The sequence below is a fragment of the Chlorocebus sabaeus genome, chromosome 11 (genome assembly GCF_047675955.1).
Source record: "Chlorocebus sabaeus isolate Y175 chromosome 11, mChlSab1.0.hap1, whole genome shotgun sequence".
Taxonomy (NCBI): Eukaryota; Metazoa; Chordata; class Mammalia; order Primates; family Cercopithecidae; genus Chlorocebus; species Chlorocebus sabaeus.
The window spans coordinates 9,284,352-9,308,753 of record NC_132914.1 but is presented as its reverse complement, the minus strand read 5'-3'; the positions used below and the strand labels follow the sequence as shown (position 1 = coordinate 9,308,753).

General features: G+C 40.5%; 2 protein-coding genes across 2 annotated transcripts; one reads left to right on the top strand and one right to left on the bottom strand.

Annotated features, from left to right (window-relative positions):
- Positions 1-9,227: 9,227 nt before the first annotated feature.
- On the bottom strand, positions 9,228-23,870 carry OLR1 (oxidized low density lipoprotein receptor 1). Its single transcript, XM_007967605.3, has 6 exons — positions 23,740-23,870; positions 20,778-20,879; positions 18,411-18,656; positions 11,711-11,850; positions 11,271-11,386; positions 9,228-10,923 (listed from the first exon to the last, which is right to left on the bottom strand). The coding sequence occupies exons 1-6, from the start codon at positions 23,813-23,815 to the stop codon at positions 10,782-10,784; spliced, it is 822 nt and encodes a 273-aa protein (XP_007965796.1). The 5' UTR covers positions 23,816-23,870; the 3' UTR covers positions 9,228-10,781.
- On the top strand, positions 13,385-18,262 carry LOC103218574 (elongin-B). Its single transcript, XM_007967604.3, has 2 exons — positions 13,385-13,505; positions 17,744-18,262. Exons 1-2 carry the CDS (start codon positions 13,385-13,387, stop codon positions 18,184-18,186), a joined length of 564 nt encoding a protein of 187 aa, XP_007965795.3. The 3' UTR covers positions 18,187-18,262.
- Positions 23,871-24,402: the final 532 nt, after the last annotated feature.

Below are 24,402 nucleotides of genomic sequence, written 5' to 3'. Positions count from 1 at the left end.
TGGCCATCAGCTAGAATGTTATTGGTGTTTAGAAATGCTACTAATTTGTGTACACTGATTTTGTATCCTGAAACTTTGCTAACATCATTTATCAGTTTTAGGAGCATGTTGGCAAAGTCTTTAGAGTTTTCTAGGTATAGAATCATGTTGTCAGTGAAGGGAGATAGTCTGACTTCTTTTCCTATTTGGATACCTTTTATGTCTTTCTCTTGCCTGATTGCTCTGGCTAGGATTTTTGGTACTACGTTGAATAGGAGTGGTGAAAGTGGACGTCCTTATCTTGTTCCAGTTTTCAAGGGAAATTTTTCCAGCTTTCGCCCATTCAATATAATGTTGTCTGTGGGTTTGTCATAGATGACGTTTATTATTTTGAGGTTATCTTTCTTTAATGCCTAGTTTTTTGAGGTTTTTCTTTTTTAACCATAAGAAGAGGTTGGATTTTATTGAAAGGTTTTTCAGTGTCTATTGAGATGATCATATGATTTTTATTTTAAATTGTGTTTATGTGGTGAGTCACATATATTGATTTGCATATGTCAAACCAACCTTGAATCCTAGATATAGCCTACTTCATTGTGGTTAATTTTTTTTTGTATTATTAATTTTTATTCTTTTTAGAGACCTGTCTCGCTATGTTGCCCAGGCTGGAGCTCCTGAGCTCAAGCAACACTCCTGCTTCAGACTCCCAGAGTGCTGGAATTACAGGCATGAGCCACTGCACCCAACTGATTGTGGTGAATTAACTTTGATGTGCTACTGGATTTGGTTTGCCGGTGTTTTGCTGAGGATTTTTGCATCTATGTTTATTGAGGATGTTGGCCTCAAGTTTTCTTTTTTTGTTGTGTCTGAATCTTCATAGAATGAGTTAGGGAGGAGCCCCTTCCTCAATTTTTTTTGTAATAATTTCAGTAGAATTGGTACTACTTCTTCTTTGTCCATCTGCTATAATTCAGCTGTGAAGCCATCTGGTTCAGGAGTGTTATTGGTTGGTAGATTTTTTATTATTGTTTCAATTTTGGAATTTGTTATTGGTCTGTTCAGGTTTTTGCTTTCTTCCTGGTTCAATCTTGGGAAGGTACATGTTTCCAGGAATTTATCCATTTCCTCTAGATTTTTAATTTGCATAGAGGTTTTCATAATGGTCTCTTAGGATCCTTTGTATTTCTGAGGAATTGGTTGTAATGTCATCTTTGTAATTTCTGATTGTGCTTATTCAGATCTTTTCTTTTTTTTTTTAAATCAACCTACCTTATGGTCTATCAATCATGATTATTCGTTCAAAGACCAGCTCTTGGTTTCATTGATCTTTCATATGGTGTTTTGCAACTCAATTTCATTCAGTTCCTCTTTGATTGTATTTTTATTTTTTATTTTATTTCATTTTTTGAGACAGACTCCCACTGTGTCACCCAGGCTGGAGTGCAGTGGCATGATCTCAGCTCACTGCAAACTCCACCTTCTGGGTTCAAGAGATTCTAATGCCTCAGCCTCCCAAGTAGCTGGGATTATAGGCATGCATTACCAAACCAGAATAATTTTTTTTTTTTTTTTTTTTTTTTTTTGAGACAGAATCTCGTTCTGTTGCCCAGGCTGGAGTGCAGTGGCACAATCTTGGCTCACTGCAATCTCTACCTCCTGGGTTCAAGTGATTCTCCTGCCTCAGCCTCCTGAGTAGCTGGGACCACAGGCACACGCCACCACACTCAGGTAATTTTTGTATTTTTTAGTAGAGACAGGGTTTCACCATATTGGCTAGGCTGGTTGTAAACTCCTGACCTGAAGTGATCCGCCCACCTCAACCTCCCAAAGTGCTGTGATTGCAGGTGTGAGCCAGTGCGCCTGGCCTAAAATTAGTGTTGATATGTGACATTGATCGTGTCATCATGTTCTTAGCTGATGACTTTGTAGTTTCTATTGCATAGTTGCTTTATATTGTTGGTGGGCTATGTGGTTAAATGTATTTTTGTGATAGCAGGTATCATTCTTTCATTTCCATCTTTAGCACTCCTATAAAGACGTCTTGTAAGGCTAGTCTAGTGATAACAAATTCCCTTAGCATTTGCTTGTCTGAGAATTTTATTTCCCCTTCACCTGTCAAGCTTAGTTTATCAGGACATAAATTTTTTGGTTGGAATTCCTTTTCTTTAAGAGCACTGAAAATAGGCCCCAATCTCTCCTGGCTTGTAAGGTTTTTGCTTAGAGGTCTGCTACTAGCCTGATGGTTCTCCTTTCATAAGTGACCTGACCCTTCTCTCTAGATGCCTTTACATTTTTTCTTTTGCATTGACCTTGATGAATCTGATAACTACGTGCCTTGGGAATGCCTGTTGCGTCTAGTATCTCATGGGGGTTATCTGCACTTCTTTTTTTTTGAGATGGAGTTTCGCTCTTGTTGCCTGGGCTGAAGTGTAATGGCGGGATCTTGGTTCACTGCAACCTCTGCTTCCCAGGTTCAAGCGATTCTCCTGCCTCAGCCTCCCAAGTAGCTGGGATTACAGGCATGCACCACCACGCCCAGCTAATTTTTCTATTTTCAGTAGAGACAGGGTTTGCCATGTTGGCCAGGCTGGTCTTGAGCTCCTAACCTCAAGTGATCCTCCTGCCTTGGCCTCCAAGGTGCTGGGATTCAGGCATGAGCCACCATGCCAGGCCTTGTGTTTCTTAAATGTCTGTGTTAACATCTCTAGTGAGAGTGGAGAGATTGTCATGGATCATATCCTCAAATACATTTTCCAAATAGCTTACTCTCTGTCTTCTCTTAAGAATACCAATGAGTTATAGGTTTGGTCTCTTTATATAATTCCATATTTCTATTGTCCATTTTTAAAAAATTCTTCTTTATTTTTGTCTGACTGAGTTAATTCAAATAACCAGTCTTTGAATTTCTTCACGGCTTGGTCTATGCTGCTATTAATGCTTCCAAATGTATTATGAAATTCTTGTAGTAAATTTGTTAATTCCAGAAGTTCAGTATGGTTCTTTCTTAAAACTTTTTTTTTTTTTTCAGGCTGGGTGTAGTGGTTCACGCCTGTAATCCCAGCACTTTGGAAGGCCAAGGCAGGTGGATCACTTGAGGTCAGGAGTTCAAGACCAGCCTGGCCAACATGGCGAAACCCTGTCTCTGCCAAAAAATACAAACAATTAACCAGGTGTGGTGGCGTTCGCCTGTAATCCTAGCTACTTGGGAGGCTGAGGCAGGAGAATCTCTTTAACCTGGAAGGTATAGGTCACAGTGAGCTGAGATCGTGCCACTCTACTCTAGCCTGAGTGACAGAGCGGGATTCTAGCTCCAAAAAAAAAAAAAAAGTTCTTTTTTTATCTTTCAGCTCTTGGATCTTTTTGCTGGATTCCTTGGATTGGGTTTCAACAGCCTCCTGAGTCTCAGGGAGCTTCCTTACCATCCAGATTCTAATTTCTGTGTCTGTGTCATTTCACTCTGGTTAAGAGCCATTGCTGGGGAGCTAATGTGCTCATTTGGAGGTAAGGGGACACTCTTACTTTTTAATTGGTAAAATTCTTTCTCATCTGAGAGGGCTGGTATTCCTTTAACTGTGGTGTAAGTTGAATCTAGTCCTTTACTTCGTTTATGAGTGCTGTCAGAGGGCCAAGGCTCTGTACAAAATCTTTGTGGCTGGATTCTTGCCCTGGATTTCCCAGGCCAATATTTAATATATTGCCAGAATATTTTTGGTGTAATTTGGGCTATCATCCAGCAGATGGCGCATAAAGTAATGGCCAGCGTTGCGGGTCTTTTTTACGTTTCAGCGAGTTAGCAGCAATGTCCCGTGGTGTGGCCCAGCAAGGGGAGCTGACCCCACCAGGTCAGCTCTCAAGCCCTGGGAGAGTCCCCTCCAGTCACTATCGTCATGGCTGCATTTCCTTTGTTAGGTTGTCGGGGCTGGGCAGCTCCCTCATGCAGAGACCCATGGCTGGCAGACCTTTCTTCCGCGCCTGTCCCTAACCTGGGCATATCACTCCCTTGGTTTTCTGAGACTCGGGACTCCTCGCCCGCGGGAGTGCAGGCCATGAATCTGGGTTCTGCACTGCGGAGCTGCAGGCCGCAGCCCAGGGCTTTGGCCCCTGCCAGCGCATCCGCCATCCTGCACCCCAGGTTCGAGCACGGGCTGCGACGGGGGATTAGAAGTGCTCCCAAGCGGCTGGGAAAGAACTCCGTCAGGCAGTCGGCCTGCAAAGCACCCAGGATGGGCAGTGGAGGCTGCACCGTTCACACGCTCCTAGAGCGGCTAGGCAGAGAACTTGAGAGGGGCTGGAGGGCAGGAGGTCCTGGGGAACAGAAGTGCCCCAGTCCCAAGCGAAAGTTGACCCTGCTTTTCTCTTTGCACAGCAGTCAGTGGGGTTAGAGTTATTCGGAAGAAGACCGGTAGCCTTGGGGGATGGGTGCGTATGGCCATGTTCCACTGGAACTGCCCCCAGCGCAAAACAAACAACAAAAAACCGGGCTCTATGCAGGCTGGAGTTCTGCCTCTGCCTGCTTGTGGGGCATATCTCCACGCCAGTTCAAATGTTTACGGGGAGTTGTAGGATCTCCTGTGACTGGGATCCTAGAGGTCCACAGCGAGAGTGGGCTGCCTTGCCAAGGGTTGTTCAGGGCCAGGAACTGGTCCTGGTGTTCCAGAACCTGAACAGGGTTCCCAGTCTCCCTTTCTGTCAGCGGAAGTGGTGCTTCCTGGCTGCGTCTATTTGGCCATCTTGTCTTGTTGTCCAAATAGCTTTTTTGAGAAGAAAAATGAAACTGATAAATCTCTAGCTAAGCCCATTAGTTGGGGGGCGGGGGGCGGGAAACAGATACAATTAACACTGTCAGGAAGGAAGTGGCAATACTAAAGATTCTACAGCTATTAAAATAATTTTTAAAAAATGGTAACCCAATAAATTAAACAACTTAGATGAAGCTCATAAATTCCTTGAAAGTAATCACCAAAGCTCATCGAAGAAGGAATCCTTCGAACAGCTCAACATCTAAAGAAACTGAATCTGGCCAGGCGCGGTAGCTCACGCCTGTAATCCCGGCACTTCGGGAGGCTGAGGCGGGCGGATCACAAGGTCAGGAGTTCGAGACCAGCCTGGCCAGCATGGTGAAACCCCGTCTTTACTAAAATACAAAAATTAGACGGCTATGGTGGCTCACGCCTGTAATCCCAGCTAGTTGGGGGGCTGAGGCAGGAAAATCGCTTGAACTCAGGAGGCGGAGGTTGCAGTGAACTGAGATGGTGCCACTGCACTGCAGCCTGGGCGACAAAGCAAATCTTGGTCTCGAAAAAAAAAGAAAAAAAGAAACTGAATCTGTAGTTAAAAACCTTACAACAAAGAAAACCGTGTGCCCAGATGACTTCAGGGGTAAATTGTATCAAACATTTAATGAAGAAATAGTACTAATTCTAAACCAAATCTTCCAGAAAAATTGACATTGAGAAATATCTGATATTCAAACAAGGCAAAGCCATAAAAAGAAAAGAAAACTACGTTTAAAAATACTAGCCACAGCTGGGCACGGTGGCTCACACCTGTAATCCCAGCACTTTGGGGGCCTAGGCGGGCAGATCACCTGAGGTCAGGAGTTCGAGACCAGCCTGGCCAACATGGTGAAACCCCATCTCTACTAAAAATGCAAAAATGTGCTGGGTATAGTGGCAGGCACCTGTAATCCCAGCTACCCGGGAGGCTGAGGTAGGAGAATCCTTTGAACCTGGGAGGCAGAGGTTGCAATGAGCCAAGATTGTGCCATTGTGCTCCAGCCTGGGCCACAGAGCAAGACTCCGCCTCAAAAAAAAAAAAAAAAAAAATTACTGGCCAGGCAAAGTGGGTCACACTTATAATCCCAGCACTTTGAGAGGCTGAGGCAGGAGGATCACTTGAACCTAGGATTTCAAGGCCAGCCAGGGCAACATAGGAAGAGCCTGTCTCTCTCTCTCTAATTAAAATAATTAACTGGGGATGATGGTGCATGCCTGTGGTCACTGTTGTCCCAGCTACTTTGGAGGCTGAGGCAAGAGGATCACTTCAGCCTGGGAGGTCAAAGCTTCAGTGACCTGTGGTCATGCCACTGCAGTCCAGCCTGGGCAACAGAGTAAGACTCTACCTCTAAAAGACCAAAACAAAACGAACCAAAACAAAAAACCCATAAATATAGTTGCAAACATTCTAATCCAAATTTTAACAGAAATAACCAATAATACAATGCACATAACAGATATAATCCATTAATATAATGCAATCCTAAATTGTTTTAACCTTATATAATTAATGAGTGTAATTCACATTAAAAGATTAGAAATTTTTAACAAAAAAAACACTAGAAATTTTAAAAATAAAAATGTATATATAATCCTCTCAATAGATGTAAGAAAAATATTAGACAAAATTAACACCTATTCCTGATCAATCCTCTAAGAATGCAAGGAATAAAAGGGAACTTCCTAAAACTGATTAAGGACGTCTATGAAATATATACAGTTTACACCATACTTAGTGGTGTAATACTGAATGATCTCTTCTTAGGATCAAGTTCAAAATAAGGATATGGTTCTCACTACTTTTATTTCGCATTGAACGGGAGGTTCAGGCAAGGAAAAGAAATAAAACCATTGGAAGGGAAAAATAAAAGTGCTTCTGCTGGCACACAGCCTGATTATTTACATAGAAAATCTGATGAAGTCTACAAAAAAAGTTACTAGAAGAAAGAAATAAGTTTATCAAGGTTTCGGAATATAAGGTTAATATTTAAAAGTCTATTATATTTCTCCATACTAGCAATAGACATTTGGAAATTAAAATTACCAATGATAATTTCCATGTACGGTAGCATCGAAACTATGAAATATATATGGTAAACTAATAAAATATGTAAAAATATCTGTATGAGAAAACTGCAAAACATCGTTCAGAGAAATTTTAAAATACCTAAATAAATGGAGAGACATACTTTATTCAAGAGACAGAAAAATCAAATTTTTTTTTTTTTTTTTTTTTTTTGAGGCGAAGTCTTCACTCTGTCACCCAGGCTGGAGTGCAGTGGCACCATCTTGGCTCACTGCAAGCTCCGCCTCCCGGGTTTGCGCCATTCTCCTGCCTCAGCCTCCCGAGTAGCTGGGACTACAGGCGCCCGCCACCGCGCCCAGCTAATTTTTTGTATTTTAGTAGAGACGGAGTTTCACCATGTTAGCCAGGATGGTCTCGATCTCCTGACCTCGTGATCCACCCGCCTCGGCCTCCCAAAGTGCAGGGATTACAGGCGTGAGCCACCGCGCCCGGCCTAAAAATCAATATTTTTAAGGTTTCAGTTCAGCCCAAATTGACTTGTAGATTCAATGTAATCACAATCAGAATTCCAAAAGAGTTTTTGTAGAAATTAATGAGCCAGTTCAAAAATCAATACGGAAAAGATAGTGACATAGCTCAGCCAAAGTAACTTTGAAAAAGAAAATTAAATTTGAAGGACTGTCACTGCATGATTTTAAGATTTATTATAGGCTGGGCGCAGTGGCTCAAGCTTGTAATCCCAGCACTTTGGGAGGCCAAGACAGGCGGATCACGAGATCAGGAGATCGAGACCATCCTGGCTAACACGGTGAAACCCCGTCTCCATTAAAAAATATGAAAAACGCCTGTAGTCCCAGCTACTCGGGAGGCTGAGGCAGGAGAATGGCGTGAACCCGGAAGGCAGAGCTTGCAGTGAGCTGAGATCGTGCCACTGCACTCCAGCCTGGGCGACAGAGGGAGACTCTGACTCAAAAAAAAAAAAAAAAAAAGATTTATTATAAAGCTACAGTGTTCAAAATAATGTGGTGGTGGTGTAAAAATACACAAATATAAAAATACAACAATCAATGGACTAGAATAGAGAGTTTAGAAATAATCCCACGCATATACAGACAACTGATTGGTGAGAAAGTGCAAAAGCAATTCAGTAAAGAAAAATAGTCTTTTCGACAAACGTAACTCACAGTTAACCCCAAAGAAATCATAGACCTCAATGTAAAACCTGAAACTATAAAATGTCTAGAAAAAAAAACAAAGGAAAAAATTTTTGTGACCTTGAGTTGGGCAATGAGTTCTTACAAATGGCGGCAGAAATATAAAAATGGACTTCATTAAAATAAAAAAAAACTTCTGTTTTATGAGTATATGGTTCAAAGAATGAAAAGACAGGTTGGGCAGTGGCTCAAGCCGGTAATCCTAGCACTTTGGGAGGCCAAGGCGGGCAAATCACTTGAGGTCAGGAGTTCAAAACCAGCCTGGCCAACATGGTGAAACCCCATCTCTACTAAAAATACAAAAAAATTAGCCAGGCATGGTGGCGGGCACCTGTAATCCCAGCTACTTGGGAAGCTGAGGCAGGAGACTCACTTGAACCTGGGAGGCGGAGGTTGCAGTGAGCCGGGATCGCGTCACTCCAGCCTGGGCAACAGTGAGACTCCATCTCAAAAAAAAAAAAAAAAAGAAAAGACAAGAAAAACATTTCAAGATGCATGTCTGATAAAAAGGTTTTTATTCCGAATATATAGAGTTCTCAAACTCAACAATAAGAAAAATAAACTAAGTAAAAATTCTCAAAAGATTTGTAGAGTTACTTTACCAAAGTTACCTAATACAGATGGTAAATAAGTTTATAAAAATTTGCCTGGGGCGGTGGCTCACACCTGTAATCCCAGCACTTTGAGAGGCTGAGGTAGGCAGATCACTTGAGGTCGGGAGTTTGAAACCAGCATGGCCAACATGGTGAAACTCCATCTCTGCTAAAAATACAAAAATTAGCTGGGAGTGATAGTGGGCACCTGTAATCCCAGCTACTTGGGAGGCTGAGGCAGGAGAATTGCTTGAACCCAGGAGGCGGAGGTTGCAATGAGCTGAGATTGCGCCACTGAACTCCAGCCTGGGCAACAAGATCGAAACTCTGTCTCAAAAACAAACAAACAAACAAACAGAAATTTGTAGGATATACAAATTAAAACTATGCGGATATACCATTAAATATCTATTGGAATCATTAAAACTATAAGACAAACCATATCAAATTCTAGCATGGATGAAGTGGAACTGGAGCACTCATACACTGCTGGTAGGAATGTACAATGGTACAACTTTGGAAAACAGTTTGGCAGCTTCCTAAATAGTTAATCATACACCTGCTGTGTGATGCAAACATTATACTCCTAAGTATTTACCCAAGGCAAAAGAAATCCTATGTTCATACAGACTTGTACACAAATGTTCACAGCAGCTTTATTTGTAATATCCCAAAACTAAAACAACCCAAATGTCATCAACAAGTAAATGGGTAAACGAATTGTGGTATATCCATACAAGGGAATATTCAACAAATATTTAAAAGAATGAATTCATAGGAGCAGCAAGATGGAGACATATGAATCTCAAAATAATTATGCAAAGTGAAAGAAGCCAGACAAAAAAAAGCATACTATATGATTCCATTCACATAAAACTCTACAAAATGCAGAATGAAAGCCCATTGGTGGTTTTCTGGGGAGGAGTCAGCGGGAGGGGCATTGTGACACTTTGAGGGATGATGGATATGTTAACTGTGGTATGCATGTTCTCCACAAGGTGTGAAAACTTATCAAATTGTACACTTTAAATATGTTCAGTTTATTTTTACGTTAATTATATCTCAACAAAGCTTTTGACAAAAGCAAACATCTCGTACCTTCGTAAGGATGATACGGCTCTTAAAAAAAAAAAAGATTCCTGCTAGATTATGTGCACCAAAATAAAAAGGTTTCCTTTAAAGTAGAATAGGCTGTGAAGAGTGGGTGTAAAGGAAATAGAAGCCTAAAAATAGAAGATCTATTTCTAATTCCATCTGTTTCTATTCAGCAATATTGGCATACCTGGCTCAGTTTGTTCTAGATTGAGTGTCTTCATTTTTTTCGACTTATATGCTTCGGAATTACAGCATAACAAAACAGAGTTGAGAAGAGGTCATCTACAAAAGGTGTGTTCTTTAGTGAAAGAAATTCTGTTCTTACCTCTGGGCCACACATCCCTTGATTCTAACAAGAACTGTTGTGAAGGGTTAAAGCTGTTAGTCTGTTCTCTGGTAGAAAAAAAGATGAAGAAATAATAACTGATTCAGGAAGTGGTAATAGGTTGTGGATTAGCTCACAGAAAACACCACTCATTTACTAAGTACTTTCTTGGACTCCCCACTTGTCCCAAAATTGTGTGTGTGTGTGTGTGTGTGTGTGTGTGTCTGTCTGTCTGTAAATGGTAAGAGTCTGGAGATGGACCACATTTTAAAAACCAAGCAGTGATATCTTTTACAGTTAGGAACATGAGTTTCTTCATTTCAGGATGGCTTCTGTCCTTCTTTGTTTCTTCATGTGCACTTTTTCCCAGACGTGTTTCCCCTTTTTGCTCTCTGCCTGCACTTGAGTAAGTTCTCCATGTTCTGTCTTTTATGCAATTTTAGGAGGGTGAGGGGAAGGTGATAATGAGGTAAAGAAGACTCAGTGCAGAGGATTTTCAAGCTTCAAGAGGAGTCAAATTTTAAGATAAAAAGGGGAAAATGGACGTCAGGCTGGCAGGAAAGCTTGGGACAAGCTAGGTCAAATAATACAGATAGCTAGAATCAAAAATGTTGACATAAAGGTGCCAGGCACGTGCAGCCCCAGTTTCTGCGAAGGAGCCAGCTAAATGACAGTTCTCTGGGCTCTCATGCTTTGCACCCAAATGACAAAGAATAGCTTAAATTCCAGGATAAAACTCAAAGTCTTTTTTCTTTTCTTCCAGAGCCTTCAAATTCACTGTGCTCTTAGGTTTGCCTTCTTCTGACATATACTGAAGGCAGCTAAAATGCAGTTTTCCGCATAAACAGCTCCTCGTTGTATATATGCACAGGTACCTGAAGGGTATGTCTGGGAAACAGCACCTCGGATTCTAAATCTGCAGGCAGGAAAACAAAACAAAACAAAAACAAAAAAAAGAACAACAACAAGAAAAAACTTAGGTTTACTGCCACCTTGTTTCAGAAACTTAGCTTTTGAAACTTTTTGTCTTAAAGCCTCCAATCAGTAATAAACGTGGGAAGGAAAACTCAAGAAAAGGTCTGAATGGTTAATGAGTAAATCTTTTTGTGAAAGAGGTAAGGAAGGAGACTTTGAGAAACTTCCCCCAAGCTTCTCTCTGGCAAGAAAAGAATATTGGTGGAATGCAGGCAGTGACTTCACTAGCAGGTTCAGCAAAGAATAGGAAACTGACAAGAGAGGCATCGAAAAGAATGGGAAACTTACAAGTGGGGCATCAAAGGAGAACCGTCCTCCCAGAGCCATGGATAGCTGGGGTTTCTCCGAGACAGCCCCATCCAGAATGGGAAACTGGAATAGGAAATTGCTTGCTGGATGAAGTCCTGTGGGGAGTAATGTTTCTGAGTTTGTGGAATCCACGTGGTGGTTTTAGAATCTGAAAGTCAGTTAGTGTTAGATCCACAAAACTAAAGAACCAAAAGGGATCTCTGACATCCCATTGATTGTTTTATGCAAACAGTTACTGAAGCCTAGAGATACTACAGAGCCTGTCAGTCCAAGGTCATGCACAAAATTGGAGATCAGGTTAAGCTAAAAAAAACAGACATTTTGGCTCTCAAACAAGAATTCCTGCAGTGACAGTCTAAACCAGATTCATTTCCCTGTCAACCAATACTTCAGCCCAACAAATATCCTTAAACACTCACCAGATCAGCTGTACTATTAATTTTCAGCAACTTGGCATCCAAAGACAAGCACTTCTCTTGGCTCTTTTCCCAGTTAAATGAGCCCATGGAAAATAGGTAACAGTTTTCTTCATGCCAGATCCAGTCTTGCGGACAAGGAGCTGGGAAGGGTAGTATATCTACTCAGTCAGTTATGTTTGTGTAAAAGCAGTTCTGCAGTTCTTAAATCAATTATCCCCTCAGTCCTCTCAGGTGCATACTATTTATTTTTGTTTTTGTTTTTGTATATTTAGTAGAGATGGGGTTTCACCACGTAGGCCAGGCCTCCCAAAGTACTGGAATTACAGTCGTGAGACACCACGCCCTGCCCACACTACTTCCTTTTTTTTTTTTTTTTTTTTTTTTTTTTTTTTTTTTTTTTTGAGACAGAGTTTCGCTCTTTTTGCCCAGGCTGGAGTGCAATGGCACTATCTCAGCTCACCGCAACCTCCGCCACCCGGGTTCAAGCGATTCTCCTGCCTCAGCCTCTCGAGTAGCTGGGATTACAGGCATGCGACACCATGCCTGGCTAATTTTTGTATTTTTGGTAGAGACTGGGTTTCTCCATGTTGGTCAGGCTGGTCTTGAACTCCCGACCTCAGGTGATCCACCCACCTCAGCCTCCCAAAGTGCTGGGATTACAGGCATGAGACACCGCGCCCTGCCCACACTACTTCTTAAGTAAAATTTTACCCATGTTCTTCAAATACCTAAATAGCCCCAGAGTCCTTATTTCTCCATTTTTTGGAAAAAAAAAAAAAAAAGAAAAGAAAGAAAGAAAGCATACTGATTTTAGCAACCTAAATGTACTTCCCATTTAGCATTTTCACTTCCCCTGATGAGAAGCAAGTTAAGCTAGCATGTAATTTTAGAAACTGTGTTTGAAACAAAGAAAGTGAGGGTTGGGGAAATAGATATTTAATAGCCATTCTGCTATTTTTAAAAAGTAATGCGATGGATTTTAAAACTTCATATCTTTGAATAATGAATTTAGGCTTAAATACTATGTGCCTTGCTTTTAGGCATGTGTGCTCTAATACAGTAGCCATATGTGATTTTTGAGTACTAGAAATATAGCTAGTTTGCATTTCTTAAAAAAAATATATATATATATATATTTTTTAAAATTGAAACAGGGTCTTGCGATGTTGCCCAGGCTGGTCTTGAACTCCTGGCCTCAAGCAATCCTCCTGCCTCAGTTTCCCGAAGTGCTGCAATTACAGGCATGACCCACCACACCCGGCTAGTTTGCATTAAGATGTACTATAAGTGTAAAACATACAAATGATTTTGAAAACTTAGTTTGAAAAAAAAAAAAAGGATGTAAAATAGCCCATTAAAATTTTTATACTGATTAGTATGGAAATAATATTTCAAATATCTTGGGTTAAACAAAATGTGTTTCTAAAATTAATTTTATCTGCTTCTTTTTCATTTGTATGTGGCTACTAGAAACTTTAATGATAGATATGTAGCACATACTGTATTTCTTTTGTACAGAGTTGTTGCATAGTATATTAATATAAAGCGATTTAAATTTAATCAATTTAAATAAGATTTTAGAAAATAAGGAGATTTTCAGTAGCAACATTCACAGGGAGTCCACCAAACCAAAAACAGAACTTAAGACAATAGGTAAAATATATCAACGTCTACATGTTTATGGATGCTTTCAGGAACCCCCAAATCATCACGATCATCACCATCACCATCATCATCATCTCTTCCATCTCCTCAAGGGGAAACAAAGTACTCTGGTCTACACTACAACCAAAAGGTGAAAAATTAAAATCTTTGAGAAAGGCAGCATTTTAATTTCATTCTCACTGTGGCATAAAACCACTAAATAAGAGTAGGTTTTATCAGAGAGGAGGAAGTAGGAGGAACTGAAAAACAAAAGAAAAAAGTGAATGAGAAAGAACATACAAAACACTAAGTTGGTTTTTCACCAAACTGATGCTTATAAAAAGAAAAAGAGACCAAGTTGAAAGCAGTCAATGCAAGCTTCTTACTTCTTAGTTTGCCTAATCCCATCATATTATGTAAATATAAAAATATGTACATTTTTGGCTGGGGGTGGTGGCTTATGCCTATAATCCCACCATTTTGGGAGGCTGAGGTGGGTGGATCGCTTGAGGCCAGGAGTTCCAGACCAGCCTGTGCAACATGGTGAAATCCCATTTCTACAAAAAACACAAAAATTCACCGGGCATGGTGGTGTGCGCCTGTCGCCTCAGCTACTCGGGAGTCTGAGGTGGAAGGATCACTTGAATCTAGGAAGCAGAGGTTGCAGTGAGCTGAGATCATGCCACTGCACTCTAACCTGGGTAACAGAGCAAGACTCTGTCTCAAAAAATATATTTAGATATATATATAAGTTTCTGTGGACTAAAAAGACAGTCTGGGCAAGTTTTCCAAGTTACGACAAAGTAAGAAGGACACGTTACAAAATGTAGTATTTAAACTAACTGCGTGCATGTGTGTGTGTGTGCACAAAAATAAACATAGTAAGTGATGTTTGTATTTGTTCTATAATTTAACAAGCACAAATATCACTCAATATGTGCCAGAAACTATTGGAAGTACTGTACAGATATTAATTCATTTAATCCTCATAGTATCTCTTTGAGATAGGTTCCAGTCATTTTCTTCATCTGACACATAGAGGAGAATCTGGACCCAGACAATGTAACGCTAGAGTCTGGGTGTTTCACCATTTATAACATACTACCTTTCAAACTTCTAAGTTAGAACCATTTGAGGAAATGTTTCTCAGAGACACTCTCGAGACATTCTGATACAGAATCTTGAGGTAAATCTGTAATCTGCCACTTTTAACAATCTATTTACATACAGTAAAGTTTGAGAATCACCACACATTCCGTTGCTAAATGTGAAGTCTATTCCTGCAAAGGCCCTGCATCTCACTAGCTTGTTGGCCTAAAGCAAACATGTAATAACCTCTCAGTATCTCTCCCCCCCATATATACATTGAAGACCACAGACTTTTTAGTAAAAAAGATAAAACTTGCCTCAAACTGGAAAAACCTGGCTTTTTTTTTTTCTTACTGTGGGATTTTAGTATTACTTTTTAAAGACTTCTCAAAGCTCTTTGATGGGCCGGGCGCGGTGGCTCAAGCCTGTAATCCCAGCACTTTGGGAGGCCGAGGTGGGTGGATCACGAGGTCAGGGGTTCGAGACCAGCCTGACCAACATGGTGAAACCCCATCTCTACTAAAAATACAAAAATTAGCTTGGCGTGGTGGCAGGCGCCTGTAATCCCAGCTACTCAGGAGGCTGAGGCAGGAGAATTGCTTGAACCCAGGAGGTGGAGTTTGCAGTGAGCCGAGATCGTGCCACTGCACTCCAGCCTGGGCAAAAGAGCGAGACTCCATCTAAAAAAAAAAAAAAAAAAGCCTTTTTGATGAAAGGTAGAACTTTATTTGGTATCTCTACTAACTAGCCTTTATCTGACACTGTCAAGGAATGGAACACATTACTTGGTATATCTGCCAGCATCAGACGTATCACTTATTGTTTTTCATTAGTTGTTCATCCAGGGCATCTCTGGGAGATAGTTCTGATGGTCCTGTTATACGTTTAATCTCATACAACTGATAACGACAAAATTCTCTTAGGCCTTGCCTGTGATATAAATCATTGGTTAGTATGTGGTTGTGTCCGCTTTTATAAACATTCCTATCCTTAATAGATAAACCTTCTCCCTTTAAGCCTTCTTGAAGGTGGTTATATTCATTTCCTTGCAAGCTCCAACTTTAAAGAGATTAAATATGTTTGACACTTGCTAAAAATTAGTTTGTCTAAAAATTTCTGTTAATTTTGAAAATGTAAATGACCTCTAAATAGTGAAGGGATTAATAAACTGCAAAACATTACACAAAATTACTTTTTATTATCCTTTCACTTTATCCGGGTCTCAATGTTTCGCCTATCAAGGAAAAGCTTAGGTACCTGTGAACTGTTATTATATACTCTTTATTTAAAGAAATTATGTGGTTGAGATTAAGTAAATTGTGCAAAGAAGAAGCTAGAGAGATCTCTCTTTATTAGAGGAAGTTGTTTACTAATCCTGACAGCAGGGCACTAATTTATGCACCTCCAAGGAAATAAAGTACCTCTGAATGACTCTATCTCACACCTTTTCACTCTCCCTATGCCTAAAACCATATGTCTGATTTAATGACATACTGCGCAGAAAGACCAAATAATACAGTAGCTTCTGTAACAATATCAGAGTTCACATCATAGTCTTCTTATAGATGCTACTATTTCTGCCTGCCTCTGGATTCTGAGTCCCTTTAGACAACTAAAATTAACTCATTTTTTCTTATATAAATAGACTTCTTGGACTCCTCAGATTTTCGTCTAATCTGAAGTATCTGCGTAAGGCTTGCAAGTCAGTCTGCCTCCATTGGTTCTATTTAAATTGATGGGCCCAGCACAGTGGCTTACACCTGTAATCCCAGCACTTTGGGAGGCCGAGGCAGGCGGATCACCTGAGGTCAGGAGTTCAAAATCAGCCTGGCCAACATAGTGAAATACCATCTGTACTAAAAGTACAAAAATTAGCCAAAGGTGGTTGCAGGTGCCTGTAATCCCAACTACTCGGGAAGCTGAGACAGGAGAATGAATCACTTGAACCCGGGAGGTGGAGGTTGCAGTGAGCCGAGATTGTGCCACCACCCTCCAGCCTGGGGGACAGAGTGAGACTCCCTCTAAAAAAAGAGGGAAAAAAAGGCCAGGCGTGGTGATGGGTGCCGGTAATCCCAGCTGCTTAGGAGCCTGAAACACGAGAATTGCTTGAACCCCTGGAGGCAGAGGTGTCAGTGAGCTGAGATCAGACCACTGCACTCCAGCCTGGGCGACAGAACAAGACTCCATCTCCAAAAACTGAAATAAAATAAAATAAGTTGATGTAGTACACTTTAAGAAATAATGCCATAGAATGAGCTAATGTCGAGTTAGGGGTAGACAGTTACAAGGACAAAAAGACCCCAAAGAAAAAGAAACACAATGACTAAAATGCATTGGAATGGAAAGAGATAAGGATCTATGGAAAGGAGTCGGGGTGGCAGAATTCTTCAAGAAAAATCTCAAAACTGCTACTCAGGAGGCTGAGACAAGAGAATCGCTTGAACCTGGGAGGTGGAGGTTGTGTTGAGCTGAGATCACCCTACTGCATTCCAGCCTGTGTGTGACGAAGCAAGCCTGTCTCAAAAAATAAAAAAATAAAAAAAATAAAAAAAAGAAAAACAAATCTCAAAACTAAAATTTTAAAAAGGAGAGGCTCTTATAAAGAAGGAAAACTTAAATCCACCAAAAGCTATGCTTAATTAAATCAGATTTCTCAAGGATTTGACATAGCATAGGGTTGTTATGATAAAACTATTTAGAACTTCTTGCCAGACACAGTGGCTCACACCCATAATCCCAGCACTTTGGGAGGCTGAGGCAGGCGGATGACTTGAGGCCAGGAGTTTCAGACCAGCCTGTTCAATATGGCAAAACCCTGTCTCTACTAAAAGTACAAAAATTAGTTGGGCGTGGTGGTTCATGTTTGCAATCCCAGCACTTCAGGAGGCTGAGGCAGGAGAATCGCTTGAACCCAAGAGGCAGAGGCTTCAGTGAGCTGAGATCATACCACTGCTTTCCAGCCTGAATGACAGAGCAAGACTCCGTTTAAAATTAAAAAATAAAATAAAATTAAATTTAAAAAATTAAAAATTGACCGAGTGCGGTGGCTCATGCCTGTAATCCTAGCATTTTGGGAGGCTGAGGTGGGTGAATCACCTGAGGTCAGGAGTTTGAGACCAGCCTAGCTAACATGGTGAAACCCCGTCTCTACTAAAAATACAAAAATTAGCTGGGTGTGGTGGTGGGCCCCTGTAGTCCCAACTCCTTGGGAGGCTGAGGCAGGAGAATCAGTTGAACCCAGGGGGTGGAGGTTGCAGTGAGCAGAGATTGCACCATTGCACTCCATCCTGGCCAAAAGAGCAAAACTCCATCTAAAAAAAAAAAAAGAAAGAAAGAAAAAAGAAAAAGAAAAAGAAATTGAGAGGCTCACGCCGGCCCGCCGCCCCCAGGACGTGTTCCTCATGATCCGGCGCCACAAGACCACCATCTTCACGGACGCCAAGGAGTCCAGCACGGTGTTCGAGCTGAAGCGCATCGTCGAGGGCATCCTCAAGCGGCCTCCTGACGAGCAGCGGCTGTACAAGGATGACCAACTCTTGGATGATGGCAAGACCCTGGGCGAGTGTGGTTTCACCAGTCAAACAGCACGGCCACAGGCCCCAGCCACAGTGGGGCTGGCCTTCCGGGCAGATGACACCTTTGAGGCCCTGTGCATTGAGCCGTTCTCCAGCCCACCTGAGCTGCCCGATGTGATGAAGCCCCAGGACTCGGGAAGCAGTGCCAATGAACAAGCCGTGCAGTGAGGACCCCCAAGAGGCCCATTCCCCCCAATAAAAGAGATTTGGGAGTCAAAAAAAAAAAAAAAAAAAAAAAAAGAAATTGAGAACTTCTTATATAGAACATTGCGAATGAATAATGATACACATAACAATAGACCAATTTTGAGCCCAGAATTGTTTCCAAAAAATAGTTACGATTGGACAGAAAGCTTCCACTATGTCTCCTCACCCCACTCTTCTCCCAATACCTGAGCAATTTGCTACTCTCTTCAGTGCTTCTTGGAGATTCAGATTCTGGTGGTGAAGTTCCATTTGCTCTTTGGATTTCTCATTCAACTTCCAAGCAAGGGTTTCTATCATTTCCTTGAGTTCGTTTTGTGATTCCTGTGAAGCTTCTTCTGCTTGTTGCCGGGCTGAGATGTGTCCCTCCAGTTTATTTTTCTGGTGAGTTAGGTTTGTTTGCTGTTGCTTTAGGAGGTTAGACACCTGGGACACTGAATCACAGTTGCGTTAAGACTCTAGTTCTAATCCAAATAAAAATCCCTCCAGGGACTTTTTGAGGAAATCAAAACAGAATTAAATCTATTTTGACCATAAATAAGCTGCTGAAAAATGACCCAAATTTACTCAGAAATTACAGATTGGGAGGTTCTTGAATATTCCTGCAGTATTTTGTTTAATGTCAGGAACATTGCAACCACTTGTAATTTTTTAAAAAATTACCAAGATTTTGGCCAGGCACGGTGGCTCAGGTCTGTAATCCCAGCACTTAGGGAAGTCAAGGCAGGCAGATCATGAGGTCAAGAGATCGAGACCATCCTGGCCAACGTGGTGAAACCCCATCTCTACTAAAAATACCAAAGAAATTAGCTGGGGGTGGTGGCACGCGCCGGTAGTCCCAGCTACTCAGGAGGCTGAGGCAGGGGAATCACAGTGCCGCTGCACTCCACCCTGGTGACACAGGGAGACTCTGTCTAAAAAAAAAAAACCCAAGTTTTTTTTTTTATTGAGTTACAAATTAAAAGCAATCACAAGATAACCAGTACAGCGTTAGAATAAATAACATAAGGAAAACCTAAAATAGACACCCACCAGACTCAGCGACTATTAGTAGGAATTGTCATTAGTGATTTACTCTATTTATGTCTTAATTCCTCTGCTATATCTCCTCCCATTCTGTCTAGTCTTCCAGACTTCCTAATTTTAAGAACTGTGACATACACCCCTTTTTTGAGACAGCCACACACACTGTGTCACAAGAGTCCCCAAAGCATTTTTTCTTTTCTTTTCTTTTTTTTCCCCCTTGGCCACAGTACATTTTAGGAAGGGTGAAGATAAAGTGAAGGTTGTGAAATCAAGCAGGCAATAACATGTTAAGGGTCAAATGCCTCAGTTCCTGAATTTTGATGGTGCAATACAAAGCAGACCGCTTGGTTTGAAGGCTGCTTTGATCCTGTTATAAGGTGATCAAAGGCTCAGAAGATTTTTCTGACCACCACCACTGAGTCAAGGGCACTTCTCCTAGTCACTAGGAAAGGCCCTAAGTTTTCACAAATCTAAAATCAAATAGTTTGTGAACTTGAATAGCAGTTAAGAAGCAAATAGCACTTCAATGGCCATAATAACCTGGATCCTGGGTAGCCTAAACAACTCACATCTACAACCTAAATTCACAGGCAGGTCAGGTGAATGTTGGGCACCATTTTCTTTCCTTCTTGGCCACTCCGGACCTTCTTTTCACTTCTTTTTTTTCCTCAATATCTTCTCTTTTCTAAATGCTCTTATTATAAATGTGAAACATATTTTATTTTAAATGTTTTATTTATTAAGATTGTGTTTCTGGTTCTTAACATTAAAATGGTATTTAATTATCTCTATCAAAACTCCACAAGCTAAATAAAATTTATTTTACTTTTGGGCCTCTCAGATGATCTTGGAGATCTTATCCATCATTCTAGAATTTAAATAGGCTCTATCCATGAGGTTGTTTTTTTGTTGTTGTTTGTTTGTTTGTTTGTTTTGAAATGGAGTCTCGCTGTGTTGCCCAGGCTGGAGTACAATGGTGTGATCTCAGCTCACTGCAATTTCTACCTCCCCGGTTCAAGCGATTCTCCTGCTTCAGCCTAAGGAGGAGTCTAAGGAGTCTCCTACTAAGGAGTCTCCTACTCCTAAGTAGTTGGGATTACAGGCATGTGCCACCACACCCAGCTAATTTTTGAATTTTTAGTAGAGATGGGGTTTTGCCATGTTGGCCAGGCTGGTCTTGAACTCCTGACCTCTGGTGATCCATCCATCTTGGCCTCCCAAAGTGCTGGGATTACAGCTGTGAGCCATTGTACCCGGCCTTTCCATGAAGTTATGAAAACAAAACAAAACAAAACAAACAAACAAAAAAATGCCTGCCAATTGTAATTTTTATTTCATGGCTCTATCCATTTGAAGGTGAACAATATACCCATTTATTTTCATGGTCACTCTAAAAACATTTTGCCTAAAATGAATCTATATCAAGGCTGTTTGTAGTTGTTATGAAAGGAACTTATAAACCATATTTATTAACCTCATTTCCAACACCCCGACCCCAATAAACATCAGTTCCTTATTTTAGCACTTACATTGCATGCCCAGCACCATAATGGTCACTACTAATCCCAGGCAGAGGACTGCCAGAGTCACAGCAACCAGGCACCACCATGGAGAATAAAGAAACTGAAGGCCTAGAGTGACAGAGGATAGAATCAGAAAGACAAGAAAGAGGGAACAAGTAAGTGAACCATTCTTTGGAACCTGTCTGTACTTGGTGATTTACTCTGTTTATGTTTTAGTAAATAGACATAAATAGTTTGCATTCCATACCACTAGTCCTCCAAATGGCTCTGCAAATAATTCATCATACACATTTAGGAATGGAAAATAGGGAGAGTTAAGGAATTTAAGTGATTTATCCATGGTCACACAGCCAATAAATTCAGAGCCAGGACTCAATACCAGATATTTGAATCTAAATATATGATTCTAAAGTTTATACTTTATCTACTTTCCCCACAATTACCCCTCAAGAAACTCACAGTCCAGCTTGGCTGAATCAACTTCATCCACAGTGCAGAGAGCCTGAAGTTTTTAGTATAGAACACGTGCACACATGTGCGCGCACACACACACACACAGTGTGTTTTATAAGTAACATAAACAAATGTCAGACGTAAAGCAAACAAGCTTTCTTCAGTTAATAACCGAAATTACCTCAAATAACTTTATGAATAATTTTATGCTATTTAAGTATGAGTCCACCAAAATTACAACTTGGAACTGGGGTTATTAATCAAAGAAAAGTAGGGATGAAACCTTGATATTAATTTAGCTTGTATTAACAGCATATCCTACACTCACACCAAGTGTAGACTTGATTTTACAAGAGAAATATTCACCATTTTGAAAAAAAAAATCACATAGCTCACAGGTGTATGAATATCCAATTATGTGTTCCACCACTAAAAAAAAAAAAAACAACACAGATATTACTGGTTTTGTAGGAACACATCCCATACAATGTATTTGGTTTCCTCACCTTGTGAGATAAACAAATAAGGTACTTATATCGTTATCCTCTGTATGCAAATAAGCAGACTGCAAGGTTTATTGCTTAAGAACACACAAATGCTAAAACCCAAAAATAAGTTTTTAGTCTAATTGTCAGTAGCTATGTGACTTGAAATATTATAATAATATAATTTCCAGTGTGAATGTATAATGAGTCAAGTCAAACAATAGTCAGATATATTCAAAGTTCTCATATGTCAAAGGTACTGTGTTAAACTCCACAAATGATAAAAAGAAGATAGAAACTTGACAGGGATAAATATGGTTCATCCTCTGATTCAATACTTATTGGCTTCTAGAGTGTGTGTGGCAAGCTAGCAGAGAAGTTGTAGCTTGTCTGTGTCTCTTGCAAATAATTGCCTAGTTCTAGCCTCAGGGGCAAATACCTCTAAGCAAATCTTTCAACCAGTCTTTCAACTCTCTGGTCACTGTTCATTCCACACTGTAGGGCATCAGATACTCTTATCACTTTCTTTTTTTTGCGGGGGGGAGTGGAGCCTTGCTGTGTTGCCCAGGCTGGAGTGCCATGGCACGATCTCGGCTCACTGCAACCTCCGCCTCCCGGGTTCAAGCGATTCTCCTGCTTCAGCCTCCTGAGTAGCTGGGATTGCAGGTGTGCACCACCACGCCAGGTTAATTTTTGTATTTTTAATAGAGACGAGGTTTCACCATGCTGGTCTTGAACTCCTGACCTCATGATCCGCCTACCTCAGCCTCCCAAAGTGTTGGGATTACAGGCGTGAGCCACCGTGCCTGGCCTCATCACTCTTAAATAATGAAAAACTGAATTTTTAGAGGAAAAAGAAAATCACAGGACCCTGTGAAGGAAGGTATGTGTTCCCTTTTTCTATAGATTCCCTTTTGACCTGTGTCCTTGGTAGGCAGAGATCATTAATCCAACTGCTGCCCCTACTAGTGATTTTCTAATCAGAAACCAATCCGATTCTTTGCAGTAGGTACCTGATCAAACCAAGATTCTGAAAGAAGAATCAATCTCATGATTATTGTAAATTCAGGCCCTCAATATTTACTACACAAATAATGAGTGAGTAAAGAAACAAATGACTATTGTTCACTTCTGGTTTTACCTATAAATGCCAGCACTATTTTTATAGCAATTTAGTTCGTTAGCTCAAATGTTAAATCACTCCATGCTCACACTTATGTTCTCTATTGAGAGAAATTTCTGTTTTGTTTTTGGAAATATAATTTGGAATTTCTTTATTCAAATTTCTGACAATACTCTTCTGTCTTTCTCTCCTTATATTCTGTTCATTTCCCTCAGAATGGATACAGAATAAAAGGCAATTTACCCAGATTGTCTGTGGAACTGGGATTATGAATTAATTTATACCTATGCAATTTAATTTACTGTATGTGTCAAACAGAACTCATAGTTTTTCAAAGCAGTAGTACACACCAAAATGTAACTTATGCTAAACTATACTGAATATCATTTACTTTGCCTGCATAATTCCTGAGGTACTTTAGGTTTTTGTAGTGCCTGAAGGACACTTACAGAAATTATCATTATATACACCAGATAAATTTGGTCCCCAAGCCCTCCGATGTATTGACTTCTGGATAAATGGGAGTTTGTGGTACAGTCCTAGCTCTACCACTTATTAGCTCCATAAAACTCATGTTGTCAGTCCTCCTGATGCCCAGTTAGCTCTCTGTAAAAGGGAGATAGTAATAGTGACAATCTCAAAATGTTGTGAAGATTCCGAGAAATAATACACTTAAAGTGAATAGCATATAGAATAACCTGTAGTAAATACTCAGTATAAATTGTTATAAATAAGTTGTCATCATCATCATCATTACAGCCTTCTTGTTTCTCTTTTAAGTAAATGGTATTAATTCTCTTTTCCCATACTTGGGTGTTTAGCTTTCTAATCCCATATTTCGGTGAATTTACATTTTGGGGCTAACACTGGGATTCTTTCCCTGTACACATTTTCCCATCCCTAGTACCTTTAGCTTTTTTTCCATTTGACTTCTCATCAGGCTGGTCCTTCATAGTCTGGATCTTTGGGTCATCAAAAGTCATTTCCAAATTCAAGCTAAGAATGAGAGAGTGAAGCAGTCACGAACTTCAACAAACTAAAAATATGTGAGCTTCTGCTGAAGTATTTAAATAGCTACTGTTATCTAATAGAAGAATGACTCAATCATTGGTAGGAGGAAGGAGAGGCTTTGCTTCATATTGGGAAGTTCGCTGACGCAAATTCTTGAGTTATGTGTATTGCAGGTGGAGAAAGTGGCGATTCTGAAGGTGTTTCAGGATATTTCGCTAAGCAATTTATGAAAGGGAGAACTATTTTTCATGAGCATTAGAGGAGAAATATTGTACACACTCTTCAGATACAGAAACTGAAATTCAAAGAGAGTAAGTCCCACCACATTTGTGAAAAATGTGTTAGAATTTTGGGCCAAAATATTTGATTGCAATGTTTGTTTGCTAATTTCACTTAGCAGACTGTTTCTATATGGTGTCTTTTAGAAATCACATATATTCTCTTTTAATTTTCACTGTTTTATTTGGCGATAGATCTAAGAATGTTGGGGTGAATCACATATGGTTCCCATTTCCAGCAATGGTGTCCTGGGTAATTTTAGAATTTATCTGGGGCTACT

Bases quoted from the DNA above. Each gene is read 5' to 3' on its own strand.
- OLR1 (XM_007967605.3), bottom strand. From the start codon at position 23,815: ATGACTTTTGATGACCCAAAGATCCAGACTATGAAGGACCAGCCTGAT. The intron at 18,657-20,777 runs GTAAGTGCTAAA...ACTGTGATTCAG, and splicing joins TATGGTGCTGGGCATGCAAT to TGTCCCAGGTGTCTAACCTC. The intron at 11,387-11,710 runs GTGAGTGTTTAA...TACTCCCCACAG, and splicing joins TTAATAGTACAGCTGATCTG to GACTTCATCCAGCAAGCAAT.
- LOC103218574 (XM_007967604.3), top strand. From the start codon at position 13,385: ATGTTTATGGATGCTTTCAGGAACCCCCAAATCATCACGATCATCACC. The intron at 13,506-17,743 runs GTGAAAAATTAA...TGGCCAAAAGAG, and splicing joins GTCTACACTACAACCAAAAG to CAAAACTCCATCTAAAAAAA.